This window comes from Leptonychotes weddellii, chromosome 10 (genome assembly GCF_054177405.1).
Source record: "Leptonychotes weddellii isolate Sample4059 chromosome 10, ASM5417740v2, whole genome shotgun sequence".
Classification (NCBI taxonomy): Eukaryota; Metazoa; Chordata; class Mammalia; order Carnivora; family Phocidae; genus Leptonychotes; species Leptonychotes weddellii.
In genome coordinates, this window is record NC_138378.1 from 13,746,372 (window position 1) to 13,757,429 (window position 11,058).

At 53.0% G+C, this 11,058-nt stretch overlaps 1 protein-coding gene across 1 annotated transcript; it reads left to right on the top strand.

Annotated features, from left to right (window-relative positions):
* Window positions 1-802: 802 nt before the first annotated feature.
* Window positions 803-6,404, top strand: KCNS1 (potassium voltage-gated channel modifier subfamily S member 1). The gene is made up of 2 exons (XM_006751584.3): window positions 803-1,831; window positions 4,315-6,404. Exons 1-2 carry the CDS (start codon window positions 806-808, stop codon window positions 4,783-4,785), a joined length of 1,497 nt encoding a protein of 498 aa, XP_006751647.2. The 5' UTR covers window positions 803-805; the 3' UTR covers window positions 4,786-6,404.
* The last annotated feature ends 4,654 nt before the right edge of the window (window positions 6,405-11,058 follow it).

Here is an 11,058-nt window from a genome sequence, read left to right on the forward strand (position 1 = left end):
TTCATTTAATCTTTTAACCACACTTGGAGGTGGCTATTTTTATCTCCACTTGACAGAAGTTCAGGGAGGTGACATGACTTGCCTTTGGTCACAGAAGAAATTCAGTGTTCCATCTGACTGACTCCGCAGATGCCTTAAAAAGTCTAAGCCAGTGGCTCTCAAACTTGACCATGCATCAGAGTCACCCTCCACGCTTGTTAAAACACAGACTGCTGAACTCCATCCTGAGTTTCTGATCAAGTCTAGAGCAAGCTGAGAATTTGCATCTTTGACAAATTCCCAGGTGGCATGATGCTGCCAGTGCAGGGGACACACTTAAAGAATTACTGGTCTATACTGATGCTCCCAACACCCTTGGGTGATCAGCATTACTATCCCCATTTTGCAGAGGAGGAAACCGAGGATCAGAGTGCTGGCGTGTCCAAGATCCCACAGTACGACATACGAAAATCCAAGTTTGGGAAAGGGAGATACCCTATCTGAGCACCCCACCCCCGCCCGGGGGTGCCAGGATATCCTGCCATTCAGTCACTTTCATAATGCCCCCAAGGCAGATCTCAGCATTTGTTCTGTGCACATGAAATGGGAGTGGGAAGGCTCAGTGATCTGGCCAAAGACCCTCGGTCGCGGAGCGAAAGGTAGTCAAACCCAAGCCTGACTCTTGAGAGCAGAGGGTACTTGACACGTACTGAGCGCCCACTGCACCCCACAGCTGGTGGAGGGCGCAGGGGGTTTAAACCAGGCCTTCTGGAAGGCAGGCCCGGGGAGCCCTCCCCCAATCCCCCCGTCCCCGTGTCCGCAGGCCATGGTGAGCCAGTCCCCGGGGCCCGGCGCCCGCGTGCCCTGGCGGCGGAGCGACGAGGCGCTGCGCGTGAACGTGGGCGGCGTGCGGCGGCGGCTGAGCGCACGCGCACTGGCGCGCTTCCCGGGCACGCGGCTGGGCCGCCTGCAGGCCGCGGCGTCCGAGGAGCAGGCGCGGCGCTTGTGCGACGACTATGACGCGGCGGCGCGCGAGTTCTACTTCGACCGGCACCCGGGCTTCTTCCTGGGCCTGCTGCACTTCTACCGCACCGGCCGCCTGCACGTGCTCGACGAGCTGTGCGTCTTCGCCTTCGGTCAGGAGGCCGACTACTGGGGCCTGGGCGAGAGCGCGCTGGCCGCCTGCTGCCGCGCGCGCTACCTGGAGCGGCGCGTGGCGCGGCCGCGCGACTGGGACGAGGACAGCGACACGCCGAGCAGCGTGGACCCGTGCCCGGACGAGATCTCCGACGTGCAGCGCGAGCTGGCGCGCTACGGGGCTGCGCGCTGCGGCCGCCTGCGCCGCCGCCTGTGGCTCACCATGGAGAACCCCGGCTACTCGCTGCCCAGCAAGCTCTTCAGCTGCGTCTCCATCGGCGTGGTGCTGGCCTCCATCGCCGCCATGTGCATCCACAGCCTGCCCGAGTACCAGGCCCGCGAGGCGGCGGCCGCCGTGGCCGCGGTGGCCGCGGGCCGTGGCCCGGCCGGCGTGCGCGACGACCCGGTGCTGCGGCACCTCGAGTACTTCTGCATCGCCTGGTTCAGCTTCGAGGTGTCGTCGCGTCTCCTGCTGGCGCCCAGCACGCGCAACTTCTTCTGCCACCCTCTGAACCTCATTGACATCGTGTCGGTGCTGCCCTTCTATCTGACGCTGCTGGCCGGCATGGCGCTCGGCGACCGGGGCGGCGCGAGCGGCGAGGACCTCGGCGACCTGGGCAAGGTGGTGCAGGTGTTCCGCCTCATGCGCATCTTCCGCGTGCTCAAGCTGGCGCGCCACTCCACCGGGCTGCGCTCGCTGGGCGCCACGCTCAAGGTAGGGCCTCTGGGCCCGGAGAGCGGGGCCGGGGGGAGGCGAGGGTGACCAAAGGGCAGGTCAGCAGGTGAACTTAGAGGCACGCGGTGTCCAGGGGCACAGTGCACCCAGGGGACATTCTGTGTGCCGGGCACAGGGCTGGAGACCAGGGGTCCATTTCCCATCCCGTCTGCCCTTCCCAACAGCCCTGGGAGGGCTCTTTCCCCCGGGGTGGAAACTGAAAGCCAAGGCAGAGCTTTGCTTTTCTGGCTTTAGAAAAACAAAAACACAAGACAGAGCTCGTTTTTGGCCTCTCTGTCAAACATCAGATAATACATAGTGCAGAAATTTGCAAAGCAGGATGCTGACTGGCTTCTCCGCTGAGCCTTTCTTCTGGCATTATGGCGGGGCACCGGAGGTCACCCTTGACAGACCAAGTCCAGCGGCAGCCCCAGAACTAACACTTACTGAGTGCTAATTCTGTGCCAGTTTTACATCCATTATCGATTTTGTTCTCAGGACAACTTCCTCAGGAAGATGTGGTTATTTATTCCCTTCCCGTAGGTGAAGAACCTGAGGTTAGAAAGTTGGCTTTCTAAAGCCTGGTTGCAATTTACTGAGTACCCTTTTTGTGCCAGGCCCTGCCCTTGGGGGTGCATCACTGCTCTGGCAAGCTTAACCTTGAAGGGGTGAATTTAGCCTGGTGTGGGGACAGAGGAAATGTGAGCAGCTTGGACAAAGGCCTGGAGAGCGAACAGGGTGAACACTGGGAGGGGACAAGGAAGGAGGGGTGCCAGTGGATGAGGTTGAAGAGGTGAGTGGGATGGGGTACTGAAGGGCCACGGACTCTTGGCCCAGGATTTTGAACTTTATCCCAAGGTAATAGGAGGGGTTCAGGCTGGGGCGAGAATTATTGTCACTACTTTGCAGATGTGGAAACTGAGGCTCCAGGAGGTGACAGGACTTGTCAGAGGTTCCTCAGTAAGTTGCAGAGCCCAGAGAAGAACCCAGCTATGCATGACTCCAGCACCTCCTGCTCTTTCTCCTAAAGCTCTGGGCAGCCCTCCTAAGGATCCCTAGGAGACCCCCTCCCACCCATGGCTTTGTAAAGCCTTTTTCATGCCCTCGTGGCAAGGCAGTCAGGATGCTGGGTACAGGCAGGGTGACGTGAGGAGAATCTTGGGGCAGTGGGCAGGAACAAGGAATTCCATTAAGCACATCCCTGAACTCAGTATCTCTCCAGGGAAGAAGATCCTTTCACCCCAGAACTCTGCCTTGCCTCCAGCCATGCAGGGTGCCAGGGCCTGGTGCCACCAGCTTTTTCTGCAAGGAGGGAGAAGAATGTTGATTGCGGCTGCCAGGGCCCAAGACTCCGGTGTAAGACTCCTGGTTACTCAAAGCAAGGCCCCTGACCAGCAGCAGCTTTCTCATTACCTGGAAGCTTGCTAGAAATGCAGCATTTCTGGCCCTACCCTAGACCCACCCACTCAGTTGAGTTCTGCCTTTTAAGCAAGATCCCAACATGATTCCTCCACACATTACAGTTTGGGACTAGGAAACTACAGCTCTAGACGAGGGGTCTCAGCCTCAGCACTACTGACATCTGGGGGGAGATAATTTGTTGTGTGTGTGGAGGCGGGGGTGGCTGTCTCGTGCATTGCAGGATGTTTAGGAGCATCTCTGGCCTCTACCCAGTAGATGCTGGTAGCACACTTGTCCCAGTTGTGACAACCAAAAGTGTTTAAAGACATTGCCATATGTTGGGGCGCCTGGGTGGCCCAGTTGGTTGAGCATCTGCCTTCGACTCAGGTCATGATCCTGGGGTCCTGGGATCAAGGCCCACGTTGGGCTCCCTGCTCCGTCTGCCCCTCCCCTGCACTTGTGCTCTCTTTCTCTCAAAGAAATAAATAAAATCTTAAAAAAAAAAAAAAGGCATTGCCATATGTCCCCTGGAGGGCAGATTGCCCTGTTTGAGAACCACTGCTTGGCTTCAGGGGCAGAGCATATATAAACCCACAGGCAGGTGCGTTCAGTGGGTGGTCTAGGGAACACACACCTTATCAGCTTTCTTGAGAGGCAGACTGTATTTTTGTACTTGTCAGAAAGGAGGTAGACCAGCCAGAAGTACATGAAACCAACCCTTTGCGTTTGTGGAATACAAACTGTGGTTCTCCATTGGTTCTGTGACTGTGGAAAAATCACAAGCTTGTTATTAACTGGCTGGGCCACCGGTCCCCCCTGCATTAGAAGAAACCACTGTGGCTTAGCAGGCATCCTGGACAACAGAAGTTAGGCCTGTGTTCACGCCCAGGGAGTTGGCTGCCTCTTGTGGTTGAAAGATCTTAGTTTGGAGTCGAGGGACCTGGGCCTTGGCACCAGCTCTACTTTGCTCTATGACTGTGGACCTGCCCCTTCTACTCTCTGTGCCTCAGTTTCCCCATCTGTTCGATACCAGGTCTGTGGGCCCACCCAGCTCTGACTTGGCTTCCCACATTCTCTTCCAGCACAGCTACCGTGAGGTGGGCATGTTACTGCTGTATCTGGCCGTGGGGGTGTCCGTGTTCTCCGGTGTGGCCTACACAGCTGAGAAGGAGGAGGACGTGGGCTTTGACACCATCCCCGCCTGTTGGTGGTGGGGCACGGTGAGCATGACCACCGTGGGCTACGGGGACGTGGTACCCGTGACGGTGGCCGGCAAGCTGGCAGCCTCAGGCTGTATCCTCGGGGGCATCCTAGTGGTGGCGCTCCCCATCACCATCATCTTCAACAAGTTTTCTCACTTCTACCGCCGCCAGAAGGCTCTGGAGGCCGCCGTGCGCAACTGCGACCCCCGGGAGTTTGAGGATTTGCTGAGCAGTGTCGACGGGGTGTCGGAGGTATTTCTGGAGACGTCCCGTGAGACCTCCCAGGAGGGGAGGTCTACAGACTTGGAGGCCCAGGCCCCCACTGGGCCTCCAGACTCTCAGGCTTACTAAAGCCAAGGCTCGGTGTGTCCCCCTTCCCACACCCCTAAGGTCAGCTGAAACAGCAGAGATCCCTGCCTGCTTACGGCGTTCATGGGGGCATGACTGCTCAGGATCACTCACCCAGGCCTGAGGAATGACACCCAGAGGCCAGGTCCGTTCCTCCCAAAGGCCCAGGCCAGGATAACATTGCCCTAGGTTCTGTGAGCCTAGTGAACACACTGGAGAACTTCATACATGGACCTCCAAGCTCCCCGTGAAGCAGGCATGCGCCAAAGAGTAGAAAGGTCGCTAACGGTTCCTGAGCACCTCCTGCCTGTCAACCCTGTCACATTCATGTCGGAGGATGAGAAAACTGAGGCTCAGAGAGGCGCGAGGACTTGCCCAAATGTCACCCAACTGGATGTGGTGGAGCCAAGTTTGGAATCCAGGCTCGCTGGTCTGCCAGGACTGGTGTTCCTTGCATGCCGTCTTTATTCTGCCCTCGCAAAGTTTGCATGTGGTTTTAGGGGGTTCACGAATCTCCAGAGTTGATCCGTTGGGTTCAAACTCACTGTCAGGGCTAGAGAAAGGACCAGACAGGGGATTCAGATGGAGGAGTGCTGCACCTCAGCTGTGGTTCTCTTCCAGGAGCTTCCAACAAGAGTCAGCTCTCAAAGATGAGGCTGGGAGGAAGGGAGAGAAGCTGCCTCCTCAGCTGGCGTGTAAGATTTGCCCAGCAATTGTCCTGCAGCTTCCTGCCAGGGCTGGCTTGAGATGCAGACTCTGAGGGGCCCTGGCCTGTCCCATCCTAGGATGTGATGTATGAAGTGGACACGCCCCTGCCCCATCTCCAGATCTCGGCCCATTTTCAGGTGGTCAGTCTGTGCCCCAGAGGGAAATGAAAGCCAAATGTAGCAGGAAGTCACTCATTTAAAGCCAGCTCAACTCTGAAGTGTTGGTGGCAAGGAACTGCTGTGCATGGACACCTGTGACTCCTGGGTCCCCCCAGGCTGACTTTGGCAGTTCTCTTCTTCCCACCATGCAGACCTCCAGCCCTACCTTGAGTTACCATCCAGGCAGATGCTTGAGACCTCCGCCCCTTTCAGCCAGCTCCAGCCCCCTCATCCTTGCTGGGGGCATCTTATGCTCACCCGCTGAATCCTCTCTACTTGCTGAGAAATTTGGGAGGGAAGGGTTCCCATAGCCCTGTTCACATACGGTTCCTAGAACACCCATTACCGTCCTGTCATCTCCTGGCTATGCCTCTGTCTGGCCCACCATGCAGGGCTTCAACATGGAAGACATTATCTGGTTGAGCCCAGGCTTGTGAGGAGAAGGTATTTAGTGAATACCAACTCATGGATCAGCTAATTCATACAGCATACTGTGTGCAGAGCACTGGGGAGGAAGAGGAAATGACCAGACAGAGGTCTTGCCCTTGAGAGAGTGTAGACAAGACTGAACAGAAGATTCTCCCAGACCAGTCATCCCCTTCCTCCTTACTTTATTCATTCAACAAATATCTTTTGGAAGACTCACAAGCTGGGGCTTCACGTGTGGCCTGCAGACTCGTTTTATTTAGCTGAACAGTCTATATATATATTATATATATATATATATTTTTTTTTTTTAAGATTTTATTTTTAAGTCGGGGCGCCTGGGTGGCTCAGTTGGTTGAGCGACTGCCTTCGGCTCAGGTCATGATCCTGGAGTCCCTGGATCGAGTCCCGCATTGGGCTCCCTGCTCGGCGGGGAGTCTGCTTCTCCCTCTGCCCCTCCCCCCTCTCATGTGCTCTCTGTCTCTCTCATTCTCTCTGTCTCAGATAAATAAATAAAATCTTAAAAAAAAAAAAATTATAAAAAAAAAAAAGATTTTATTTTTAAGTCATCTCTACACCCAACGTGGGGCTTGAACTCACAACCCTGATATCAAGAGTCACGTGCTCTACCGACTGAGCCAGCCAGGTGCCCCTTAGTATATTTTTTTAATTCGAATGCCTTTGGGTGAGGCACGTTCTCTCCAGTTCCCCGTAGTGTGCCCCCGAGACACACACACACACACACACACACACCCCGCCACTTCTCAGATACACTTGACACACCTGGCCTCTGATTCATTGACTGCTCGCTAGGTTCACAAGATATAATGGGGAACAAAATATATATCTCTATATTCGTGAAGCTTACAGACTAGGGAGGGAGATGGATTTAAATCCAGGGATCACAGAAATATGTAATAGCGAGCTGTACTAAGTACAGGGAGCTAGAAGCACGTCATGTAGCAGGGACCATTAACGGGGGTCGGAGAAGACTTTCTTGAGGGTGACGATTTCAGCTGCTGTCACACGGATGAAGAGTTAATTAGGCAATAGGGGCTCCAGGAAGTGTTTCCAAGCAGAGGGCACAGTATGTGTAGGCCCCCGTGTGCGGATGAATGTGAGTCTCCAGATTGAGCAGAGGCCGGAGCTGAGCTGAGGGGCCGCTCAGGTCTCCCCGCCCACACACCGGCCCTCCCACACGCTCCCCTCTAGCGTCCAGGCCCCGCTCGGCCCGGGTCGGGGCACAGAGACGGGAGGGCTGTCCGCACCACCCTCACCGAACTGCTGAACATACCAAGGAGCCAGATAGCTTCCGGACTTTCTGACCCCAAAGACAAGTCCCTAAAGCTGGTGGAGGGAAAGCTCAGGGGAGAATCGTCTGGCCTGCATCCATCACCAGGTTATGTGTTGTCCTGGCAGAAAAGCGACAGTTCACTCCCAGTCCCTGGTGTGAAAGAAAACCGTGATGCAGATAAAGAGGCTGGGCCCAGGGACCTGTTTCTGGCTGTACCAGAGCTGGCCGCCTGGCATGCTTTCTGGGTGAACGGGGAGGGTGGGGGATACGTGGAGCGACTCAGAATCTACTTTCTCTGCTTCCAGTGGCGGGTTTGGCACAGGCTGCAAGTGACAGGAATCCAGCTGGAACTAACTTGGTCAAAAAGAGTAATTCATTACAAGTAACTGGAGTGATGAACACTTACCATTAAGGTTCTTTGGTTATAAGCAATAGAAACTGACTATCTGGGACCCCTGGGTGGTGCAGCCAGTTGAATGTCCGACTCTTGGTTTCGGCTCAGGTCACGATCTCAGGGTCGTGAGATCGAGCCCCGTGTTGGGCTCCGAGCTCAGTGAGGAGTCTCCTGAGGTTTCTCTCCCCCTCCCAGCACTTGCGCTCTCGCTTTCTCTAAGGTAAATAAATAAATCTTTTAAAAGATTTCCAAAAAGATTTAAGACTAACTTATCTTAGGGCGCCTGGGTGGCTCAGTCGGTTAAGCGGCTGCCTTCGGCTCAGGTCATGATCCTGGAGTCCCTGGATCGAGTCCCGCATCGGGCTCCCTGCTTGGCGGGGAGTCTGCTTCTCCCTCTGACCCTCCCCCCTCTCATGTGCTCTCTCTCTCTCTCAAATAAATAAATAAAATCTTAAAAAAAAAAAAAAAGACTAACTTATCTTATGGAAAAAGAAATAATTTACTGGAAGTTGTATTAGTTCCTGTGGCTGCCATAATGAAGTCCCACAAAACTGATGGCTTAAAACAATAGAAGTTTATTCTCTGACAGTTCTGGTGTCAGCAGGGCCACACTCCCTCCGGAGGCTCCGGGGGTGAATCTTCTTGTCTCTTCTAGCTTCTGGTGGCTCCGGTGTTCTTGGTTCTATGGCTGTGTCCCTCCATTCTCTGCCTTGGTCATGATGTCACCTTGTCCTCTGTGTGCACCAGTCTCTCATGGCTTCTCTCTCAGAAGGACCCAAGTGATGGCATGGAGGGCCCACCCAGCTGATCCAAGCTGATCTCATCTCAAGACCCTTAACGTAATCACATCTGCAAAAACACCCTTTTTCTGAATGAGGTAACACTTAAGGTTCCAGAGATTAGGACATGGACATAGCTTTGGGACCACCATTCAGCCTGCCACAAGGGGATCGGTGAAGTTCACCCAGTCAAAGGAAAAGCTGACTGAGCAGGCCTTAGGATGTGTAGGAATGAGGGGAGCTCTGAGGACCTCAGTGGTAGGACTCATGAACCTTCTGTTGAGGACACTTGCCAGCTAAATGCTCAGTCTTCCGTCTCCTTCCTCCCCTGTGTCATTCTGCTCACCATTCCAATCCCAGCCAAGAGGTTGATTTGCCTAGCTTGGGTCACGTACCTCTCCCTTGGTGGAGATGGGAGGGCAGAGCACCTGGATTAACATCTACAGCAGACCACATGGGATGGAAGAATGGTAGTTGCCCAAAGAAAAGGTCATGTGACATCACCAAACTAAAGGGGAAGCTTGTTAGGCAAACTAGGAGATGTCCACTGCATTCCCACCCTTGGCTGCCCAGCACACTTTACGCTCACTCCTTCTTCCCAGACACACAGTTTAAAAAAATGTTTCTAACATCAGGAACCTATCATATATATAACCCAAAGCATACTCTGTGCTCTCCAGGCCCTATTAATGTGATTTTTAAAAAATTTTTTATTGTTATGTTAATCCCCATACATTACATCATTAGTTTTAGATGTAGTGTTCCATGATTCACTGTTTGTGCATAACACCCAGTGCTCCATGCAGAACATGCCCTCCTCAATACCCACCACCAGGCTAACCCATCTTCCCACCCCCCTCCCCTCTAGAACCCTCAGTTTGTTTTTCAGAGTCCATTGTCTCTCATGGTTCGTCTACCCCTCCGATTCCCCCCCCTTCATTCTTCCCTTCCTGCTACCTTCTTCTTCTTTTTTTTTTTCTTAACATATATTGCATTATTTGTTTCAGAGGTACAGATCTGACCCTATTAATGTGATTTAATCAATGTAGTGGATCAGTCTGTTATCTTGTGGAATAGGACAATCAAAGTCTTTCTGGTGCAGATCTGATGAGCTAAGGTATCCCTCAGTTGACTAGTAAAGGAAAACTGCTATCCCTTCCAACTAAGAGCAGAATGCTTCCAGTGATTTCTGTTTCTTGGAATAGAAAATGAAACCAATAGATGCATATGAGCTCCAAGGACTGTACCGAGGAACGCGTATCTAACCCCGCAGATGAAATTGGAATTGCCATTTGATTAAATTGTCCGCTGCCATTTTCCAAGACCCATCTAATTTTGCACTGGCCAAACAGGGGAAACTAATGGTGTTTTGAGGGAAGTCATCACCCTTCGGGGTCTTTGGTTGTCTCTGCAGCCTCCCCAAAGGCTTTGAGTTTTCTATTTCAGAACTGTTGTTCAGTTGGATCTGTTGGCCTTTTATATTATAATGGCCTCCGAGGGTCAGGGAGCCAATGTGGGGATCTTTTCCAACTATCACTCAGAAATTGGAGATCTAGCCCTCTGTGACATGGACAAAGGCCAAAATACTGTTTTTCACATGGTTGGTGGACCCATGGTGGTACTCTCAGGCCCAAGAAATTGGTATTAGCTTAAAGTTCTTCATCCAGTGCTCCCAAAGTTTGGGTGTTTCCCTTTCTTCAGTACCCAGGTACCCCGGTAAATGGCCACAGGCCCTTTTGGAGAAGGCAAGAGAAATGGTCGCATTACACCCATGTGGTGGTATAGCAGAGACCTTCTCCAAGGGCAAGTAGTGTATACTGCCTTCCAGGGGTTTTAGATCAATAAAGGAACTCAAGCCTAGGTGTTAGGTGATGATCAGTTTTTGTTTTGTGCTTTGCTTTGTTTTGCTTTCTTATGTTTTATTGGTTATATAAATTAAGTTAGACTGGTGGTCAGCTTTACCTTTCCAGGGCCCTCCAGCAGAGATCCTGCCTCATTCAGAACCTGCTGAATATTATGATGAACATTTTCACTTAATTCCTGAGGCATCGGGGCGCCTGAGTGGCTCAGTCGTTAAGCGTCTGCCTTCGGCCTGGGTCATGATCCCAGAGTCCTGGGATCGAGCCCCACATTGGGCTCTCTGCTTGGCGGGAAGCCTGCTTCTCCTTCTCCCACTCCCCTGCTTGTGTTCCCTCTCTCGCTCTCTGTCAAATAAATGAATAAAATCTTTAAAAAAAAAAATTTCTGAGGCACCTAAATGCCGACACCTGGCCTCCCACACCTCTGCATTCTTCCTTCCTTCCCTTGGAGATCAGGGAACCCTTCCACCAAGCACGCCTGATGTAGACTTTCCTCAAAGCAAAGGGTTCAGTGAGGGCCGTAGAGATATTTATGGGAAGGAGGCACAAAATAAATCCAATCCATCATTCCTGTCTTCAGAAATCTTTGAATCCCTTCCTCTATATGATGCCAGGGTATTTGCGGCCTTTAAATTTCATTTCACATTTGGTCCAAGTT